Source organism: Geotrypetes seraphini, chromosome 9 (assembly GCF_902459505.1).
Source record: "Geotrypetes seraphini chromosome 9, aGeoSer1.1, whole genome shotgun sequence".
Lineage (NCBI taxonomy): Eukaryota > Metazoa > Chordata > Amphibia > Gymnophiona > Dermophiidae > Geotrypetes > Geotrypetes seraphini.
In genome coordinates this window covers 16,145,250-16,168,315 of record NC_047092.1, presented here as the reverse complement: position 1 = coordinate 16,168,315, position 23,066 = coordinate 16,145,250, and the positions used below count along the sequence as shown (strand labels likewise).

Here is a 23,066-nt window from a genome sequence, read left to right as displayed (position 1 = left end):
ATATGCCTCTAATGGACCCCATATATTTTTAAACTTCTTATTATTTCCCATTTGTTCTGCATAGATTATTTCATATCTGAAATACAAAACAGAGTGTTTCCCAGCAAAAAGAATCATTTAATCTATCCCAGTTTTTCCAGTTTCTGGTTATCAATTGTATGGCCACCCCTCTCATGATCAGAAGAAGTCTGCTTTTGTCAATGTCTATTGGACTCTTAGCTTTCGACAATGTCCCAAATAGGAGCACATCATAGGACAGTGGTATAGGGACCATATCGAGTACCATATTAATTTTCTCCCCTATTGATTTCCAAAAATTGAGTATCAAGGGACAATAAAATAACAAGTGATCCAGTGTCCCTACTTCAAGATGACAGCGCCGGCATCTATTAGACTTTGAACTCTCCAACTTTTGTAAATGAACAGAGGGGGGTGGGTCATTAGAGTGGGCAGACTTGTTGGGCCGTGGCCCTTTTCTGCCGTCATAGTCTATGTTTTCTATGTGTCCAAAAAATTCTATCTAACAAAAAGAACCATGTTTGTCTCATAGATGCTGATGCTTTGCATCTCATTCTCCAAGTCCAAATCCGTGGCCATTGTGTAGCAGAAATATGCTGCTTTGTTTCTATACTCCAAATGTCTTTTAAGCTCGTTTTAGGTTTTTTTTTGCAAAATATTCAGATATTAATTTGTACCACTTAGCGGCCTGATGTCCTTGAAAATCTGTCTGGAAACATAGGCCCGGCAAGCTATACTGATTTTTTTCCCCAAAAAATAAGTGAATACAGAGCAGGCTTGTCTAAGTTCAGACCTGCAAAAGCTCCTAGACCAGGAGTAGGGAACTCCGGTCCTCGAGAGCCGTATTCCAGTCGGGTTTTCAGGATTTCCCCAATGACTATGCATGAGATCTATTTTCATGCACTGCTTTCAATGCATATTCATTGGGGAAATCCTGAAAACCCGACTGGAATACGGCTCTCGAGGACCGGAGTTCCCTACCCCTGTCCTAGACGATGTAACAGTCGTCTTTTTGATGTACAGATGGAACAGGATTTGTTAACCGTCCCCCCCCCCTTTTTTTTACTAAGCTGCAGTGGAGGTTTCGGCCATGGCCTGGAGCGCTAAATGCTCTGACGTTCATATAATGCCTATGAGCGTCGGAGCATTTAGCACCCTGAGCCATGGAAGAAATCTCTACCGCAGTTTACTTAACACCCAGAGACCCAGTGTTGTAATATTACAACATCACATTTAAGGCTACAAAATAAACCCTCCCCCATTTTTTTTCTTTTTAAAACTTCATGTACATTACTAATAGAACCTATTGTTCAGTTCTGCAACACCATTGGATGGTTGAATGTGTAAATAGGTCTGTTTATCTGGCCATGAAGTCATACAACCCTGTTGCCTGCTTTGGAGTATATCATCTTGTTGTTTTGGACGGGATACATCAGGACTAAAGTAAGTAAAAAGCTTGAAATATTTTTTTATGTGATCATTAATATGTGTAGATCATGCAGATTTTATGACATCATTGAATATACTGATTTTAAGAGATTTAGAGCTGGTTATTTCTATGTTGTAATTTTACAACAGTGGGTCAAAGTGATAGCAAGGTTTTGTCTGCACTCCCCTGAGACCCAGTGTTGTAATATTACAACATCACATTTAAGGCTACAAAATAAACCCTCCCCCATTTTTTTTCTTTTTAAAACTTCATGTACATTACTAATAGAACCTATTGTTCAGTTCTGCAACACCATTGGATGGTTGAATGTGTAAATAGGTCTGTTTATCTGGCCATGAAGTCATACAACCCTGTTGCCTGCTTTGGAGTAATGATGTCCATTCCCTCTGCACACCACTGGAGTACTTTCAGAAGTTTGTGACAGAAGATATGATCAACGCTCTGGCAGATAACACAAATCAGTACAGTTTTCAGAAGAAAGGATCATCTATAAACACAAACACAAAGGAAATAGAGCAAATGATTGGCATGTATCTGAAGATGGGTCTTGTCCAAATGCCTGGAGTCCGTATGTACTGGGAAGCAGACACAAGATACAGTCCTGTCGCTGATGTAATGTCACGAAACAGATTCCAGTCTCTGTTGACATCATTACATTTTGTGAACAATCTAACCGTGTCTGAGATGGAACAAAAAAGTGACAAACTCTGGAAACTCAGACCATGGCTTGATGCTTTCAGAGAGAAATGCCTAAAAGTGGTCCCTGAAGAACATAACTCTGTTGATGAAATGATGATCCCTTTCAGGGGGAAATTCAGCAGCATCAAACAGTACATGCGTGGCAAGCCAAACCCATGGGGGTTCAAGCTGTGGGCAAGGACTGGAATCTCTGGTATACTTTGTGATTTTGATGTGTACCAAGGCAGTGTGAATGGAATACGGGCAAGATCTGAACTTGGACTATCAGGGGATGTTGTGATGAAACTTGCTTCCACACTTCCACATAGTCACAACTACAAGATCTATGCAGACAACTTTTTCACCAGCATCCCATTGATAGTTAGGCTGCTGGATTGTGGAATTCATTACACAGGAACAGCCAGACAAGTGCGCCTTCCAAACTGTAATCTTGAGGATGAGAAAAGCTTGAAGAAAAAGGGAAGAGGAAGCTTTGATGTCAGAGTGGAGTCAAATCACAACATTTGTGCTGTGAAATGGTTTGACAACAGACAGGTTACACTTGTGTCTTCCTTTGCTGGCCCACAACCAGTGGAGAAGATTCAACGCTGGGACAAAACTGCCAAAAGATTTGTTGAAGTTGAGAGGCCTTATATCGTGGCTGCCTATAACAAATTCATGGGCGGAGTGGATTTGTTAGACTCATTTGCAGCAAAATACAAGTTTCCACTGAAGTCCTACCGCTGGTACCTTTACATCTTCTGGCACACCATTAACCTAGCTGTGATCAATGCTTGGCTCCTGTACAAAAGGGACTGCAAAGCTTTGGATATCCCAAAGAAACAGATGCTAAACAGGAGAATGTTTCAGGCCCAGTTGGCATCTTCTCTTATCCTGATCGGAACGGCTGGGTCAGTGTCAAAGCGAGGGCGACCATCTGCAAGCCCAGTTTCATCAAGAGGGGGCACCTTGACTTCCCAAAAGAGGCAGTTTACAGATGATGGAGGTTCTTCAGCTGCCATGACAGCCAAAAAGTCAAATGCACACCCTCCAAAGGAAGTTTGCAAGGACATGATTGGACATTTTCCCATCAAAGCCGATAGAGGACGGTGCCGACACTGTGCAAAAGGCTATACCAACACACTTTGCAGGAAGTGCAATGTTCGCCTGTGCTTTTCAGAGCAAAATAACTGTTTTTGGAACTACCATAACTGAATAAATGAACAAATAAAACATGCACATATAGGGCTCGATTCACAAAACCGTGCTATGAAGATAGCACAAGTGCTATTTCATAGCGTGGCCGTTTTTACCCGTATTTGCGCTAACATGAAATTTTTTGTGCAAAAACACGAAATTTCTTGATTACCGCTGATAGAAGTCAATGGGCGCTTCACAGGGAAAAATTTGCGTTTTTATATGATACTCATTTTTTGTATTAAATTGATAATAAAAATTACTTTTTTCTTTATTATACTATTGTTGTTGTGTATATACATAAACTTAGGTGGGTCTTTATAAGCTGTAAAGTACAAATAAACTTTTAATTATTCCTTACATGTGTTCAGAGAGAGAGTGACACTATTGAAATTCTGCTACCTTACAGGCCCAGCGTTGCAATTTTACAACATCCTCCCCAAAAGTTACTAAAATGTCAAAATAAAAAAAAAAAACACTGATTAGGGATCACAAGCCTCCTATAACAACATGTGAACGTTCGAAAACATTTTTTTACGTTTTTTTCTATATTTGGGTCTCTGGGGGTTAAAGAGGGTCAAAGTTTGTGAAAATAAAAATATAAAGCTCACCATTTTCTGCCAGAGTGAAGGATCGTGCTATTTGTAGGGTAAGGGAACGATATGCACAGGGGCCTGGATTCTCTATACAGGGCCAATATCGGTGGCCACCAATGTGTGTCAGTCATAGAGAGAATCATGCGTCTGGGACAGGGTGGCACCAGAAATGTAGGCCAGGGTTTTCCAGTAAAAAGAGGGGGGTGGCACCAGGAGAGGGGTAGATGAGACCACTGAAGAAAAGAACCTCATCTTCCTCCCTGGGGTTGCCTGTGGGCATATAGACTTCATATCTGGCCCTGAGGCAATGTGCCCTGGATGAAGCATAGCTGCCTAAACTATTATCCCTGCCATTCTTCTCCCTTCAAATAATAATAATAATTTTATTTTTATATACCGCCAAAGCCAGAGTAGTTTGAGGCGGTTTACAACAAGAAGAGCTGAAAAGTCAGCGGAAAAAAAACAACAATGAAGACTTTGGTTACATAAAGTCACAATGTGGGGAAATCAAGAATATGTGATAGGGGTACAGTGGAAGGTTTAACAGTTCTTGGTTACAAATCGGTTGAACAGGTTGGTTTTAACTAGTTTTCTGAAGTTAAGGTAGGATGAGGAGTGTTTGATGATGTTGCCTAGCCAGCCGTTTTGTTGACTTGCTTGGAAGGCTAGCGTTCTGTTAAGGAATTTTTTGTATTGGCAGGTTTTTATTGAAGGGTGGCTGAACATATGTATTCTACGTGTAGGCCTGGTGGAAAGATCCAATTTAAAATGGGAGACCAGGTATAGGGGGGCCATGCCAAGAACAGATTTGAAACAAAGACAGGCAAATCTGGACAGCACTCTTGCTTCTAGTGGCAGCCAATGGAGTTTTTGGTAGTAGGGGGTTATGTGGTCCCATTTTTTTATGTCGAAAATCAGTCTATAGAGCATTCTGGCAATTCCTCTGACTGAGACACAAAAAAACAGCCTGTTAAAACTAGAGTTTTGTTTATTTTGACTGTAATGCCATAAGTCTTTAGTAACAGCTCTTCAGGATTTTCCGTTGTGTATTGCCCAGCTCATATAGCCCAGTCATTGTGCTGGTAGTGCTTCATTGAGAACTACACTCCAGGGCTATTGCTGGAACCCTGCTTAAGTGAATCCTAAATCTGGTCACTAGGTATCGGTATTGCATAATGACTAGAACAGTGGTTCTCAGCCCTGTCCTGGAGGACCACCAGGCCAATCGGGTTTTCAGGATAGCCCTAATGAATATGCATGGAGCAGATTTGCATGCCTCTCACTTCCATTATATGCAAATCTCTCTCATGCATATTCATTAGGGCTGGTCTGAAAATCCAATTGGCCTGGTGGTCCTCCAGGACAGGGTTGGGAACTACTGGACTAGAACACCTACTCTTGGTCTCTGAATGCTACCTCTGAAGCATCTTCAGTCTGAGTCAATCCAAATAAATTGAAGATCTGAGCTGAAAATCAAACCCATATTATGTACCCATCCACTAAACAGGGGTAGGCAATTCCGGTCCTCGAGAGCCACAGGCAGGTCAGGTTTTCAGGATATCCATAATAAATATGCATGAGATAGATTTGCATCTCAAGGAGGCAGTGCATGCAAATCCATCTCATACATATTCATTGTGGCTATCCTGAAAACCTGGCTCTCGAGGACCGGAATTGCCTACTCCCTGCACTATTAGACAGTGGTTGAGATTCCATGCCAGAGGGGGAGTAGAAATTGGAGCTGAAACTTGAAGGACTCAAGTTAGGCCAGTAGTGTGGTCTGGCCTACTGTTTTTGTCACCATGCCTGTCTGGCAAAGATTTGAATAATAAAAGAATGTGAATATGATTTTGATTTTGGAAGGGACAATGTAACCAGTTCAAGGAAGGAGGCTTTTTGACCCAAAGCCATGTGCTGTTTCTAGTCTCTTACTCTATCTTATTGAAATGAATACTGCATCTATCATAATTCATTAGGATTGGACTGTGAAAAATTAAGAACTTCCTGGAACTGGGTAACTTGGCAGCTCTGCAGTTTATGTGGAATCCTGCCTGATTTTAATAAAACTGAAACACTCTAAATCCGAGCTTTGGATTATAAGCATGTGCAGGATAGATTAGGCTAATCAAAGGCCAGGCCCTGCAGTTGCAGGCTGATTTCTGCCTCTCAACCATTTTTTATGGGGTTTTTTCAGGAAGTTAATCGATCTCACTGCAGCATGCTAACTTATCGCCCCGGCTCCACGTTTCTTTCACCACGTCTGCTGGAGTTGTCGGGGTATGGGCAGAGGCTCAAAAGCATACTGTCCAAGTAAGGCTGGTTGTAGCCAGTTTGGCTTAGAATTTAGTTCAGCCTTTCTCGTCGGCAGCAGCCACCAAGAATCCTATGCAAATGCATTACAAGGAGCTCCTTAGTATTAAAATGAGCATTCCATCTTTTAGACCAGTGTTTCTCAACTCGGGCCTGGAGTACCCCCTTGCCAGTCAGGTTTTTCAGGATATCCACAATGAATTTGCATACACTGCCTCTATTTGCAAATTTATTTCATGCATATCCATTGTGGATATCCTGAAAACCTGACTGGCAAGGGGGGACTCGAGGACTGAGTTGAGCAACACTGCTGTAGAGTGCAAACGTTTCTGGCAGGTTGGAGCTGTCGATAGCATGAAGAGAGTAGCATTTATTTGAATTTTAAACATTTGCTTGAATTTTAAAGTATGTCCTCACTTTTATTTAACATCTGAGGAGTCAGTCTATTGGATTTTCTTCTTTTGCATATGCAGATGACATCCAACTCCTGTACCCTTTAAATACAGCAGACCCCAATGAGATAACAAATATAAATAATAAGTTAAAACAAATAAGCCAATGGCTTAAGGATAATATGTTGGCCCTGAACGCAACAAAATCTTCAGTAATGTTTTTTCCTTGGAAAAAGGATCTTAAATTTTCATCACAGATATTCCTAGATAATTTCCCACTCCAAATAGTAACAACAACGAAAATATTGGGAGTGATATTAGATCAGGAACTTTCTTACCATGATCAGATTAGTTCAGTGGTTAAAAATTGTTTTTATAAGTTACGTCTCATTAGATCCTTATCAAAAGTTTTAAAACCAGAAGCTCTTAATATTCTCATTCATTCATTAATAATTTCTAGGCTTGACTATTGCAACACTTTATACCATGGTATAACCCAAAAAGAAATAAGATTATAGATAATACAAAATACAGCAATAAAAATTATTACTAATTCAAAAAAAATATGATCACGTTACACCACTTCTACTGGTTACCAATTACACATAGAATAACTTTTTAAAATTATACTGTTAACCTTTAAAATTCAACAATCTAATGCTCCGATATTCTTGGATCGTCTCTTGATACTGTATTCTCCATTCAAGATCAACAGAACAACATTTACTGACTATCCCTTCCTTAAAAGTAATAGGGACCAGGAGATCGACTATTTTCTCGGTTATAGCACCCCAGCTCTGGAACCATTTACCATTTAGAAAAATTCAAGCGTTCTTTAAAAAGTTTCCTGTATAAGGATGCATTTGAGATATAAATAGTATAACTTACCAATCATTAAGGGCTCCTTTTATCAAGGACATTTCATCACATGCTAACCCCCGCAGCAAGCCAAAAAACTAACACGGTATTCCACGCCTTAAACCCCTACTGCGCCTTGATAAAAGGACCCCCAAATCTCTTAGATCCTAATTAGACCTATGTGTGGGTTGCAAATTTATCTTCTTTCTGTCTATGTTAATTTCTGCCTTTATATCTCTTTTTTTTTTCTTTTGTGTTACCCACCATATGTTTTATCCCCTAAATGTTTCTTCTCTTTCTTTAAAGATTGTAGTTCATCCCCCTCACCTTCTGTACCTGTTATTTTTTTTTTTCAAGTTTTTATTATGAAAATGTAAATACAAAGAAAGATACCATAATCTAGACACAGAAACAACCAGAAACTAACCAAAGCACACGATAAAAGGGTCTACCGTGTGGTGTCTGTGCGGAGACAAATGATCCCAACCAAGAATCCAAATGCCAACCCCCCAGAATCCCCCCCACCCCTCCAAGCACTCCAGTGTCAGAAATTCAAAAGAGCACTTCGGGAGCCATGGGACTGTACCAGTTATTTATTAGTACGTATATATTTTGTATTTAATTGTATAAAACTGTTCTGTTTTGTCCCCTATTTTTAAAATGTTCTACGCATTGAAGTATTTGACATTGCGTGTACAACAAACCTTCATAAAACTTAAAACTTGTTAAGAGTGGCCATGTGCGTGTTTTGTGTGCATATGTGTCGCACGCCTAAAATCACCGTAGAACACGCACACACAAAAGATGGACTCCCAAACTCACCGTAGCAACGAGGCTTCGGCTGCAGGCTTTTCTTTGCCCTTGCTGCTGCTTGTTTCGAACTCCGGCAATTAAGGCTCCGGCTATTCTGGGCTTTCACACAAGAGCTGTGCCTGCCTCTCAGCTCTTGTGTGCAGGTTGCTAGGCATGTTCTTTCCCCTTTTACTGCTGATCCTCAACATAAACAGCCCGCATATAATTTGCATGACGTTTTTGTTGAGCACCGGTTTGCAGGGGAGATACGAGAGAAGTCTACAAAATCCTGAGTGGAGTAGAACGGGTACAAGCGGATCGATTTTTCACTCCGTCAAGGGACCCTCGATGAAGTTACAGGGAAATACTTTTGAAACCAATAGGAGGAAATGTTTTTTTCACTTAGAGAATAGTTAAGCTCTGGAATGCGTTGCCAGAGGTTGTGGTAAGAGTGGATAGCGTAGCTGTTTTAAGAAAGGTTTGGACAAGTTCCTGGAGGAAAAGTCCATAGTCTGTTATTCAGAAAGACATGGGGGAAAGCTACTGCTTGTCCTGGATCGGTAACATGGATTATTGCTACTCCTTGGATTTATGTTTATTTAAGATTTGATCTACCGCTCCTGCATTTTACTGACCTAAGCGGTTCACAATGTATCAAACTAAAATGAAATTAAGTACTTGAGAAAAACGACCCTATCTGTCCCGAAGGCTCACAGTCTGGCTAAAGTATCTGATTAAAATAAAAATACGTAGTACATTTCTAAGATCAAAAATCAAAGAAATAGAAATAATGAAAGAAGATAAAAAATTAAAAATAAAATAAAACAAATTTAAGAGATGGAAAGTCTCTGATGCAGCCTGATAGCAAACTCATATTTTAGAGCAGGTCTTAATATAACTCCCAGCACAGCCCACTTCACAGAGCAGGCAGAGCTTGAGAGCATCAAATAAATTAACATTTCTAAAACATATCCACTAAAACTGTCTCACTTCGGCTCACCACACAATTGTTTCCCATGTACTCACCTGTATAGGACCCCCAGGGACCCCTGAAGAAGACTTTTTGTCGAAACGCGGACCGTGTTGGGTCCTGTATCCCTAGCGGACTAGGCCCTTTAAGGCTTTTATGTGGATGATTTATTTTTATGTGGATGAAATTATTTTATGTGGATGATTTCAGTGTATCTTTGGAACTTTGACACTTTCAAATAAAGTCCATTTAGGAACATCATCACTCCAGAGTTTTTTTTGGTTTTCTATGAAATGAATAAACCCAAATCAACATGAATCAGAACAAATTAATACAAGTACAAAGTGAATGGTGCAGAATCAATTCAGACAATTTTCTACCATAGCATGATAACTACTTTCATCCGTTATAATTCATTTCTATAGTTGCCCAGTCTGTAAGGTTTATATATGCACTTACTATACTGCACTTCTTTGAGCCAGCAGAGCAGTTTACAATTCAAAGTAATGCAGTAAATCTGGCTGGGGGAAACTTTGGCGAAAACCAACTGCAAGGGAGGTTATGTGTTCCAAATAAGATTAATTTTTCATATAGCAATTAGGTCTGATATCCAAGTTTGACAGTAAAGCTTACTTCACATATGGTATATGCGACCTAAGAGTCTTCCTGAGCAAGAAGTACTGATCGAATCTGCAGGTATACGTGCATGTCTGTGTAGGCACCACTAGATCTTTGGTTTAAAAAAACTAAACTAAACTAAACTAAACCTTAAGTTTATATATCGCGTCATCTCCACGGAAGTGGAGCTCGACACGGTTTACAGGAATTAAAACAGAGAAACATGTCACCCCATGTCACCCCATACTTCCAGATACTCCACTAGTTGCCGGTGGAATCCAGAATACTCTTCAAGTTTGCCTGCATCAGCTACAAAGCTGTCTTTGGGATGCTACCAACTTACCTCGCCTCTCAATTTATCCTCAACAGCTCTAATAAGAGCTCTTGCAGAATAAATCTCTTTAATTACCCATCCCTGAAATCATGTCATTACAAGAAGTTCCTTGACAGAATGTTATCATTCCAGGCAGCCAAACTGAACATATGGCTCGTAAAACCCATACTCGAGGCCACTTCATACGCTGACTTCAGAAAATCACTGAAGACCCGTCTCTTTAACACATTCTAATCCCAATTCTTGTCCAATCCCCCTCAGCCATCCTCATCCCATTTCCCAATTCTCTTGATTTTAGATTAACTCATGCTCTTCCCATTTGTAATTGTATTCCACCCAAATTGTTTTCCCCTCGCACCCCAGTCTCTGACTAGACATCCTTTTGATTCAAACCAACTTGGTTGTCTTCCATTTGTAATTTGTATCCCTGAAAGTACTTTTATCCCAGGACAAGCAGGCAGGTATTCTCACTAGTGGGTGATGTCATCCGACAGAGCCCCGATACGGACGTCTCACAAGCATGTCTTGCTTGAAGAAACTTAGAAGTTTTGAGATGCCCACACCGCGCATGCGCCAGTGCCTTCCCGCCCGATGGTCCGGGCGTGTCTCCTCAGTTCTTTTCTTTCTGCGGAGCTGAGAAGTTTTACTTTAATTCTGCGCTGACTGAATTCCCGTTTTTTGCCTTCTAATTTCCGCGATTTTGGGTTTCTTTTACTCCTTATCGTGTATTTTCTTTCTTTATTCTTTTAAAAAAAAAAAATTTTTCTTCCGGCGAGTTGGCCGGGTCGGCCACGTGGCTCAGGCCCAGCTCCTTTGATCTTGCGGCGGAGCTTTTTCGGCCTATGTCCCGGCCAATCACCGGTTTTAAAAAGTGTAGCAAGTGCCAGCGCGCGATTTCGTTGACGGACCCGCATCGACGCTGCCTGCAGTGTCTAGGTCCAGAACATTTCCCGAAATCGTGCCGGCCTTGTTCCACTCTTACAGCGCGGGCGTTTAAGCGGCGCTGTCTGTGTGGGAGTCGATGTTTAAGATGGAAGCTGCTAAAGAACCTTCGGCTTCGACGTCATCGGCCGCTTCGCCTGTCCTGGGCATAGTAAATCTCAGGAAGAGTTCTTCCGCACTCCATACCAGGCCTGGGCTGCATCACGTGAGGCGGCCTCCATCCCGCCCCTTTGCTCTACTGCTTCCAGTCCTATTCATTCACTGGAAGCTTCAGGGGACCATGCGAAGTATCGCCATTCTCGCTCTCCCTCCAGGCACCGGGAGGGGCATCGATCCAGGCACTAATCTCGGCACTCCTCGCGCCATTCTGAGGTTTCGCCACAGAAGAAGCTGCCACGTCTGGGGTACTCTTCCTCTGATTTGTCGCCCCCGGAGGGGCCGGAGTACGAGGAACCATCTACCTCTTATTCTCCTTGTCACTCTCAAGTCTCTATGGATCCTGAGGCTTCCACTTCATCCAGTCCGTCTCGGAGGCCGGTACTGGCAGACCAGTTGTCTTTTTCTTCCTTTCTCTGTCAAATGGCAGATGACTTGGATGTTACTTTGGACACTGGGTCTCGGTATTCGAAGGAGTATCTCGACACCATGCACTTGCCTCATCCTCCTGCTGAGTCTCTTCGGCTTCCTCTTCATAAATTGCTGGATCAGACATTTATGAGATGTTTTGAGACGCCGTACTCAATTCCTGCGGTCCCGAGCAAATTGGATGCAAGATATCGCATTGTCCATCACAAGGGGTTTGAGGGGGCTCAACTCTCCCATCAATCCCTGCTGGTCGAATCCTCCCTGAAGCGTTCTCATCCCTCCCAAGTCTATGCCTCTGTGCCACCGGGAAGAGAGGGCAGAACAATGGATAAGTTCGGTAGAAGAATATACCAGAACTCGATGATGGCTTCGCGAGTTCTCAATTATAATTTCTTCTTTTCTTCATGTTTGGAGTTCTTCTTGCCGGTGCTGCGAAAGTTTACTCCCTTCATCGATTCTCAGGCTCGATTCGAGTTCGAGGAGGTGGTAGCCTCACTCTCCCAGCTGCGTCTTCAACTGATGCAATCCTCGTACGATGCCTTTGAACTCTCGGCACGTGCTGCCGCCTGCTCCGTGGCCATGCATCGTTTGGCATGGCTTCGAACGATTGACATGGATCCGAACCTCCAGGACAGGCTTGCCAATGTGCCTTGTGCGGGTGCGGATCTGTTCGACGAGTCAATCAAGACTGTTACCAAAAAACTTTCAGACCATGAGAAGTCTTTCCAATCTATCCTTCGGCCTAAGCCGAAGCCTCAACAGTCTCGACCTTCTAGACCGCCCTTGATCTATCAGCGGCGCTACACTCCACGGCAGACTCCTGCTGCGAGGCAACTGGCGAAGAGACAGCCTCCCCAAAAGGCTCAGCAGAAATCCCAGACGCCGGCTGTACCGAAAGCTACTCAGCCATTTTGACTCTATTCCAGGGAGCATAACCGACCTCGTTCTGCATCCTCCTGTTTTTCCCATCGGGGGTCGCCTCCACCATTTTTATCATCGATGGGAGGCTATTACCACCGACCTCTGGGTCCTTTCCATCGTAAGAGAAGGATACTCTCTTCAATTCCATCGGGTCCCTCCAGACCACCCTCCAAGAGAGTATCCTTCCAACTTGACGCAGACCGCCCTTCTTCTTCAGGAAGCTCAGGCTTTGCTCCGGCTTCGGGCCGTCGAGCCGGTCCCGGTGGACCAGCACAACCGGGGTTTCTACTCCCGGTATTTTCTCGTCCCGAAGAAGATGGGCGACCTCCGTCCCATTCTAGACCTTCGGGTCCTCAACAAGTTCTTGGTCAAGGAGCGGTTTCGCATGCTGACCCTTGCTTCTCTATACCCCCTCCTCGAGCAAAACGACTGGTTATGCTCTCTGGATCTCAAGGAGGCCTACACGCACATTCCCATTCATCTGGCCTCCCGCAAGTTCCTCAGATTTCGGGTGGGACATCTACATCTGCAGTATCGAGTGCTTCCATTCGGCCTGTCCTCGTCTCCCAGAGTCTTCACGAAGTGTCTGGTGGTGGTGGCCGCTGCACTTCGGAATAGGGGTCTTCAGGTGTTTCCCTACCTCGACGACTGGCTCATCAAGGCCCCGTCTGCCCCAGAGGTCATTTCGGCGACCTCGGCCACGATTTGCTTCCTGTAGAATTTGGGCTTCGAGATCAACTTCCCCAAATCTCATCTTCCCAGTCTCTCCCCTTCATCGGGGCGGTCCTGGACACCATTCAGCTTCGAGCATTCCTTCCGCCTCAGCGCCTGGATGCTCTTCTTCATCGCTGCCAGTCTGTGTCTTCTCGCCAGACCATCTCAGCGAGACACATGATGGTCCTCCTGGGCCACATGGCCTCTACAGTTCATGTGATGCCCTTTGCAAGACTCCATCTCAGGATTCCTCAGTGGACCCTGGCTTCTCAATGGACTCAGGTGTCCGACACGTCGTCTCGACACATCGTAGTCACTCCTGCTCTTCGGCAGTCTCTACTTTGGTGGATGACCTCTTCGAATCTATCCAGAGGTTTGCTGTTTCACACTCCTCCCCACCAGAAGGTTCTCACAACCGATTCCTCGACCTATGCATGGGGGGCTCATCTGGATGGGCTTCGCACTCAGGGATTCTGGACCAATGCGGACCGACTCCATCAGATCAATCTTCTAGAGCTCAGGGCCATCTTCTATGCTCTTCAAGCTTTTCAACATCTGCTTCACGACATGGTGGTCCTCATTCGCACAGACAACCAGGTCGCCATGTACTATGTAAACAAGCAAGGGGGCACGGGCTCATCCTCCCTCTGCCAGGAAGCTCTCAGAGTCTGGGATTGGGCGGTTCGCCACAACGCCTTCCTCAAAGCTGTCTACATTCAGGGGAAAGACAACGTCTTGGCAGACAACTTGAGTCGTCTCCTCCAGCCTCACGAATGGACCCTCCATTCCAACCCCCTTCATCAGATTTTTGCACAATGGGGGACGCCTCAGATAGACCTCTTTGCGGCCCCCCACAACTTCAAACTGCCTCAGTTTTGCTCCAGGATCTACACCCCTCATCGCCTCGAGGCAGATGTCTTTCTACTGGATTGGGGGAATCGCTTTCTGTATGCGTTTCTTCCATTTCCTCTCATTCAAAAACTCTGGTCAAGTTGAGATCCGACCAGGCCACCATGATTCTGATAGCTCCTCGGTGGCCCAGGCAACCTTGGTTCTCCCTTCTGCTTCAACTCAGCAGCAGGGAGCTGGTCCTTCTTCCAGTGTTTCCTTCACTACTTACTCAACATCAAGGATCTCTACTTCATCCCAACCTGCAGTCTCTTCACCTGACAGCTTGGTTCCTCTCAACGTAACTCCTCACCAGTTTTCCCAGGCGGTGAGGGATGTTTTGGAGGCTTCCAGGAAGCCTGCTACTCGTCAATGCTACTCCCAGAAATGGACTAGATTTTCTTCCTGGTGTGTTTCCAATTCCAAGGAGCCTCAGCCTCCCTATCCTCGGTATTGGACTATCTTCTACACCTGTCTCAGTCTGGTCTCAAGTCTACATCTATACGAGTCCACCTGAGTGCTATTGTGGCTTTCCATCAGCCTCTACAAGGGAAACCTCTCTCTGTTCATCCTGTGGTTTCCAGATTTATGAAAGGACTTTTTCATGTCAACCCTCCTCTCAAACCTCCTCCAGTGGTTTGGGATCTCAATGTTGTCCTTTCTCTGCTTATGAAACCTCCTTTTGAGCCTCTCAACAAGGCTCCTCTTAAGTTTCTCACCTGGAAAGTGGTTTTTCTGGTGGCCCTCACATCTGCTCGCAGGGTCAGTGAGCTTCAGGCCTTAGTGACGGATCCACCTTTCACAGTGTTCCATCATGACAAAGTGGTCCTTCGCACTCATCCGAAATTCCTGCCTAAGGTGGTCTCTGAATTTCATCTCAACCAATCTATTGTACTTCCAGTGTTTTTTCCAAAGCCTCATTCTCATTCTGGAGAATCAGCTCTTCATACTCTGGACTGTAAACGTGCTTTGGCTTTCTACCTGGATCGCACCAAACCACACAGAACTGCTCCTCAACTTTTCGTCTCCTTTGATCCAAACAAGTTGGGACGACCTGTATCGAAGCGCACCATCTCCAACTGGATGGCGGCTTGTATCTCTTTCTGCTATGCCCAGGCTGGATTATCCCTTCCCTGTAAGGTCACAGCCCATAAGGTCAGAGCAATGGCAACCTCTGTAGCCTTCCTCAGATCGACACCGATTGAGGAGATTTGTAAGGCTGCCACTTGGTCCTCGGTTCATACATTCACCTCTCATTATTGTCTGGATACTTTCTCCAGACGGGATGGACAGTTTGGCCAAACAGTGTTACAAAATTTATTCTCCTAAGTTGCCAACTCTCCCACCATCCCATTGAGGTTAGCTTGGAGGTCACCCACTAGTGAGAATACCTGCCTGCTTGTCCTGGGATAAAGCAATGTTACTTACCGTAACAGTTGTTATCCAGGGACAGCAGGCAGCTGTTCTCACGTCCCACCCTCCTCCCCTGGGTTGGCTTCTCGGCTAGCTACCTGAACTGAGGAGACACGCCCGGACCATCGGGCGGGAAGGCACTGGCGCTTGCACGGTGCGGGCATCTCGAAACTTCTAAGTTTCTTCAAGCAAGACATGCTTGTGAGACGTCCGTATCGGGGCTCTGTCGGATGACATCACCCACTAGTGAGAATAGCTGCCTGCTGTCCCTGGATAACAACTGTTACGGTAAGTAACATTGCTTTCTCTTCCCATTACATCTCATACCCTCATTGTATGTATCTTGTTGTAAACATCTCATACTCTCATTGTATGTATCTTGTTGTAAACCGCTCTGAACTTATGGTATAGCGGTATATAAGAAATAAAATTATTATTATTATCTATTAGACTTTATCTAACAGGGCCTAGAGTGGAATAATAGGTTGGACAGCCAGGACTCAAAGCCTACCACCATTCCTTGTGATCTTGGGCAAGACACTTAACTCTCCATCATTTGATAACGGTTACAAAGATAAGTAGAAACCAACCAACCAAAAGTTGTCCAAAATTTACGTTCAGCCTTGTTTCAATTTCAGCAAAAATAATGCCAGTGTATTTTCAGCAGGAACCAAAACTTTTTGCTAGGTCCCCCTCCCCTGAATATTCAAAGCCAAACTATTTGTCCCCCCCCCCCAACAAAACAAGCCCCCCTCCTGGATCCAGCCGTAACATACATGCACTCTTATCATCCAACCCCTGCTGGTCTAATAGGTAGTTGGAACAGAAGCGATTTCCAGTCATTCCTGCTGTTCCAGCTGCAATCTCGAAATGGCTGCTGTGACCCCTAGAGATCACGGCAGCCATTTTGGTAGCAGAGAAGTGATGGGAACCCGACTACTCACTAGACCACCAGGGGATGGACAGTAGGCCTGAGATGTGCGTGGAGGGAGGGCGTAAGGGTTCACTCCATGCAGCTACCGGGCCATATTTTCAGCTTCGACTGAATCCAAGTGACATATTTCAACCACTGATTTGGTTTCGGTCACTCTAATTATAATCCATCTAGTGACAGAGAAATATCTAGTGACCTAAGTGTAGCTCACCTTGTTCTATTAATAAAAATTGCATATCATGGCCTATACGCACACTGTCACCAGTCATTTACCCATGTATGTAAGGAAATCTAACATTTTAATACTGATTCAGCCATGGATATCCAAATATCTACTGCATAATTAGCTCTTGCTTTTGATAATGTAAAATATCTGTACACCCCAGCCCTCCCCTCATAATAAAATCCCTGATGGCCTAGTGCAGGGGTTGGCAAACGTTTTATAGCAAAGAGCAAATTTATCAAAAATGTTTAACCCAACATTTACAAAGAGCCACAAGGTGTAGCTTCTCTCCCTTCCAACCCAAAAGAGATCTCTGCACCTCTCGTCCCTCCCTCCCCCCTGCACCTCCCCCCAACCCATAGCCAAAGTTCTCTCCCCTCTCCAGGCCCTTCCCCTTTAATCTACCCCCCTCCCCTCTCCATGCCATTCCCCTTTAATCTCCCTCCCAATCCCACTTTCCCCCTCCTCAGGCCTACCAAGGTACCTGGTGGTCTAGCAGGAGTCTTTGTAGCTGGAGTGCGGCCCTCTCGCTCCTTTCTCCTCGCAGCTTCTTTCTAAAATGGCTGCCACAACCTCTTTACGGCAGTTCACAGTATTAAAGGAAATGCTGTGAACAGTTGCAAGAGGTCGCAACAGCTATTTTAGAAGGAATCTGTGAGGAGGGTCACTCTCCTGCCACAACGACCCCTGCAGGAATGAGTGGGCATCGCTTCTGCCTTCTGACTCCAAGATGGGTCTATGGCATTCAGGGTCCATAAGGCCACCAGACATTTTGGGAGGCGGGGCTGTTGAATCGGAATCATCTCTGAGTTTGGGGGTGGAGGATTGGCAGGATCTGCAGAAAGAGCGGGGAGATGTGAGGGTGTTAAAGAGGAGCCCTGACTGAAAGAGAGACATTTTGTACTAAACATCTGTATATTATCACGGCATTGTGTGCTATTTTTTTTTTTCTGACAGCACACACTTTTTAATGCAGTAGTAATTTGCATGCTATTTGCTTATTGCATTGTGGTGCCAAAACTTTGTGTTATGTTTGCATCAGAAAGCTCATGGCTCTGTGGTTAAGAAAAGAAATTACTGTATGTGGTTCATGGTTTTTTAATCCAGTGTACTACGAAAGATTGAATGACTGCATGGATAGCTTCTCCACCATACCTTACCTACCTTGTCCCCCCTTGACATTTCACATGTCAGGATTTTAACAGGACAGGCTATGTTCTGGCTTGTTTGGTTTATCGCTGCTCCTTTGACAGGCTTCGTTTGCATAAAGATCTTTGCTGGAGCACTGATTCTGTCTCCCTGTTTGTGCCTGAGAGATGCTCTGTTTAAGTTTTGCTCTCCTCCTCTCTCCTCTCTGCAGGCCTTGTCCAGATTCCCGTCAGCATGTACCAGACTGTGGTAACCAGCCTCGCCCAGGGCAATGGGCCAGTCCAGGTCGCCATGGCACCAGTCACCACGAGGATAGCAGAAGCCAGCGTCACCATGGACGCCCAAGCGGTGGAGGTCGTGACCCTGGAACAGTGACCCTGCCGCACAATGACATTTCCTGTTCCCTAAGACCTTTACTTGTTTGGAGATGCAATTAGGTGGCACTAACTTGAAACAATGTGGAAGCAAAGATTTTGTTAACATTTTAAATAATTGCCCCCTTGCCCCTGCATCCCACTGCCTCGCACCCTCTTCCTCCTCCTCTTACCAAGCCGTCCAGTGGAGGTAGGCTCTGGTTATGATTTTTACGCCCTCTGGAACCCTAAGATTGATGAAACCTTTTAGGACTGGCTTTGAGGGTCTCGGATGGTGGCTAAGCAGGGCAGTTGCCCAGGACCCTGCGCTTCAAGGGGGTTTCCTGGGTGCAGTTGAGTGATAACTGCTGAGGTAGAGCTTCAGGGCTCCTGGACTGATGGACACCATTCTGTAGCTTCTACCCAATGCGTCAACCCTGATCTCTTATGTTTGTCGATTTTGTGGTTTTCAAACACCCAGCTGCCAGAGTCTTGCTGTAGCTGTGAGTAGAAATTTCGGAACATTTGAATGGAGTACAAGAGGCAATTAGTATAATGTGCTTTCTGTTGTTCACTGTCTCGATGGAATCTATGACACACAGAAAACGTTACCGGTCCAGTCATGTTTCCAGCGTTTGAGTACTGGAACCTGAGGGAGAATAAAACATTTGTTATCAGACTTCTTGTACATGGTAAAATGTTCCCTTTAGGACAAACACCAGGGGTGGGGGAACTGGGCATTGGAAGAGCACAAGTCATACACTGGAACTGGTGTCCTTGGGTGACCAGAAATGGGGATATAGTGTGCAGCAAGCTATTGAGAATGGACACTGGGAGGGTGGGGTAAAGGGAACCAATATTTACTCCCCAGTGAAAAAGATGATGTTTAACAAGAGAAAGTGCAAGAGCCACATTTGGTTAGTTTATTTAAAACCACAAAATGACTGTTTTAGCTATGTAGGAACACCTGCTAGAAACTCTTATGAGCCCTAATTGTAATGATCCATTAAAATAATATCTGCTGCCCCCCCCCCCCCGCCCTCTGATCACTCCAGACATCCCTTCTTCCAATTCTTTGCCCCGCAGCCCCACCTAGGCCCTATTTAGAACAGAAAGCACATCTTCCCCGTTTTGGAGGTGAGTCTGTAAAGTGGGTGTAATAGTTATGCACCTAAAGGTTTATAGAGTGAGGGTTCTTAATCCAGTCCTCGGAAGACGCCTAACCAGTAGGTTTTTCAGGATACCCATTCTGCTTATGCACCAGATAGTTTTGCATAGAATGAAGTCAGTGCATGGAAATCTGTCTCATACATATTCCTTGTTGAGAGCCTGAAAATCTACATTTCTGGGAGTGTTCCAAGGGATGGGTTGAGAGCGTCTAACTTAGAATAACGGCACATACATGCGCAGCTTTGAGTGTAAATGCCAAAATCCCCTCAAATGCTAATTCTGTAAATATCTTCCATAGTGTGTATTTTACAAGCAGGCAGAGTCTGGGTGGAGTAGAGTGGGACTCACTCTTAGGCATTTAGCTTACATGATACCATGTACCTCTGGCAATAAGGCATGAGCACTCACACAGCGGCATCCCGAGGGCCATGCAAGCAGCGCAATCACAGATATAATTCCCCTTCCATTGTCTGTTCTGCTCGAGCTTGTGACACAGTGGGTAGGGGATGTGGAGCACAGGACACGATTCCGATTAGGACACTTCTGCACTTATACCAGCTTCGTGACTGGCATAAGTTCTCGTGTTGAAGGTGTGTGTTTCACCTGTTACACTAGAAATTGATATAGGAGAGTGGGCGCCTACATTACAGGTTCCCAGTTATAGAGTTTCCCCCTTTGTTCTTATCTGTCTAGGAAACCTGTTTCTCTGCTTATCAGGCTTTTCCCCATTTTTATTTGGAAAATGATATGCTTTAAAGATGGCTCTTCTTCCTAATCTACACAGCAGACAGCTCCTTAATTTCGCAGAAGCATAGCTTACGTCAGGGATCTCAAAGGCCCTCCTTGAGGGCCGCAATCCAGTCGGATTTTCAGGATTTCCCCAATGAAAGCATTGAAAGTAGTGCATGCACATAGATCTCATGCATATTCATTGGGGAAATCCTGAAACCCCGACTGGATTGCGAGCCTCAAGGAGGGACTTTGAGACCCCTGGTCTAAGTCTTCACGTAGAAAGCCCCTCACTCGTTTTTTTTAACAGACTCCTCTCCTTACTCCAGAGGCAGCTCTGCCTTCCCCTCACTTATCAAATGGACTTCCTTTGTTTGCGTAGGCAGTCTTGCCCTTTTTTCCTCCACCTACTTGTTCATCTTTGTTTTCTGTTTCAAGAAGGATTGAGAATTTCGGAACACATGGACTCTGCGTTATACAGAAAAACTTACTTAGGTTCTCATTTTGTGCTGGTTTAAATGTTAAGAGAGGGATGCTGAGTGGGGAAATCCCCTTGAGTTACTGTCTTTTTAGGTTTATATATATATATATATATATATATATACCAAATATAAATTATATATGTAGATATGTTGTTTTACTTTATTAAATCATGATACTTAAAGGTACATCTGGTTCATACAGTGTATGAGTGATAGTGAAATTGAAAGAGAGAGAGAGAAATAATTTAACAAATTTACTGTATGTTCCTGAAAGTCTGTGCTCAGCCTGGGCATTCAAAAAGAATTGAAAGGTAGATCTATGTACCCCATTCCTATCCTCACTGACTGCTTTGCTGCTTTAAGAGTTTTAATAGTAGCCTGTAAACGAGAGATATTAGCCTGAAAGGGGCTCGAATTCCAAGAATCCCACAAGGCACCATTTGGTTTACCCTTCCTGCTTCAGACTAGCAAATGAAATTCATAGAAAGTCTCTCTCATCATTACAACTTGAGTGCCACTATTCCAGAAGGCAAACTATCCACTGTAGCTTTGTGAATGTGAGCCAGTGCCGGACCGTCCCTCAAAATATGGGAGCTTGGAGAAGGCTATGCTTGCAGGTCAAAGACAAGAAAATGGTCCCTGGGTTTCTGAGAGAGCCCCATCCCTTTTCTATATCCCTTCCATCATGCGTCTCCAGCAGACTTACCATCTCCCTACCACATCTCAGCAAAACTGGATGAGGAGAAGATGTGGCACAGAGGGAAAAGAGAAATCATATTTTGAGGGGGAAGGGAATGAGTTCCAGGCTGACCCCTGTCCAAGAGAAGTCCCTGATAGACAGGTACAAGGGTGGGGTTTAGCAGACTGAGAAGGACCCACACCCCTACATTGCACTATCCCTGAACATAGGGTGGAAATTATGCTTTTTTTTTGCTTTTGTATCCAACCAGAAATGTTCCTTTCATTTCCAAAGAGATGTCTGCTAGTGCTACTGAACACACTATCATGGGCTGGCCGCTAGTGTTCAAAACATAGTTTCATCTAGAGCAGGGGTGTCAAAGTCCCACCTCGAGGGCCACAATTCAGTCGGGGTTTCAGGATTTCCCCAATGAATATGCATGAGATCTATTTGCATGCACTGCTTTCATTGTATGCTAATAGATCTCATGCATATTCATTGGGGAAATCCTGAAAACCCGACTGGATTGTGGCCTTCGAGGAGGGACTTTGACACCGCTGATCTAGAGTGTTTTCTAAAACGGACTCCTTTTTTCTTCACCTGACATACCCTGCCAGTTCTCTCCCCCCAGGCGCTCCAACCTCTAGCACGTGCAGGGGTTTACGTATTTAACTATATTTTATTTTATTTTGTTTTTTTTCTGTACACGAGCCCTCCTTTTGTCACTCAGCCCTCAATCTTTGTATTTACTTGTTTTGTACAAAAATATGAAATGTTCTTTGTAATAAGGTTGGGTTTTTTTCTGTATGTATTTTGAGAAGCATTTACGTTTGTAACATGTACACCGTTTTTTATTATTATAATTATTATTGTGCAGAAATCAAATTGCATTCTTTACCAGGTGATAACACTGTTCCAGTCACAAAGAAATCAAACAGCACAAACACCTGAGCATGTTATTAATGGCTCCCGTCCTGTCTATTGATGCCTCATTCAGAAAATAAATCATTACAAATGTGTGTTCAGATTAAGCCTACTCATTTATTTCTTTGTTTGCTTTCTCTAAGCAGCTATAGAGACTTATTACACGCAGGGGTATCAAAGTCGGTCTTCGAGGGCCGCAATCCAGTCGGGTTTTCAGGATTTCCCCAATGAATATGCATGAGATCTATTTGCATGCACTGCTTTCATTGTATGCTAATAGATCTCATGTATATTCATTGGGGAAATCCTGAAAACCCGACTAGATTGCGGCCCTCGAGGACTGACTTTTGACACCTGTGCTTAACTCACAAGGTTCTCGGTCTTTCTTTAATGTGGTCATTTCGGTAACAGACCTCAGCCAGATTCCATGCACCAGGGCTGCTTCCAGAATTCTGCAATCATTGACCCTGTCTTCAGCCACTAAGAGGAAGATTCTCTAATGTTCGCGGTAAAATCCGATGGGCCGCTGCTGTGGCCGTTATTGTAATGCAAGGGTAGGTAATTCCAATCCTCGAGAGCTGGAGTCAGGTCAGGTTTTCAGGATATCCACAATAAATATGCATGAGATAGATTTTCATCTCAAGGAGGCAGTGCATGCAAATCCATCTTGTACATATTCATTATGGATGTCCTGAAAACCTGACCTGGCTCCGGCTCTCAAGGACTAGAATTGCCTACCCCTGTTGT

The 23,066-nt window shown here is 44.2% G+C and overlaps 1 protein-coding gene across 8 annotated transcripts in view; it reads left to right on the top strand.

Moving 5' to 3' along the window:
* Positions 1-22,420, top strand: part of NRF1 (nuclear respiratory factor 1) — a 180,201-nt gene extending 157,781 nt beyond the window's left edge. For all 8 annotated transcript variants that reach the window (XM_033958751.1, XM_033958745.1, XM_033958752.1 and 5 more), the window contains one exon: positions 18,194-22,420. In XM_033958751.1, coding sequence (XP_033814642.1) covers positions 18,194-18,357 — 164 coding nt within the window. In that variant the 3' untranslated portion in view covers positions 18,358-22,420. The remainder of the gene's footprint in view (positions 1-18,193) is intronic.
* Positions 22,421-23,066: the final 646 nt, after the last annotated feature.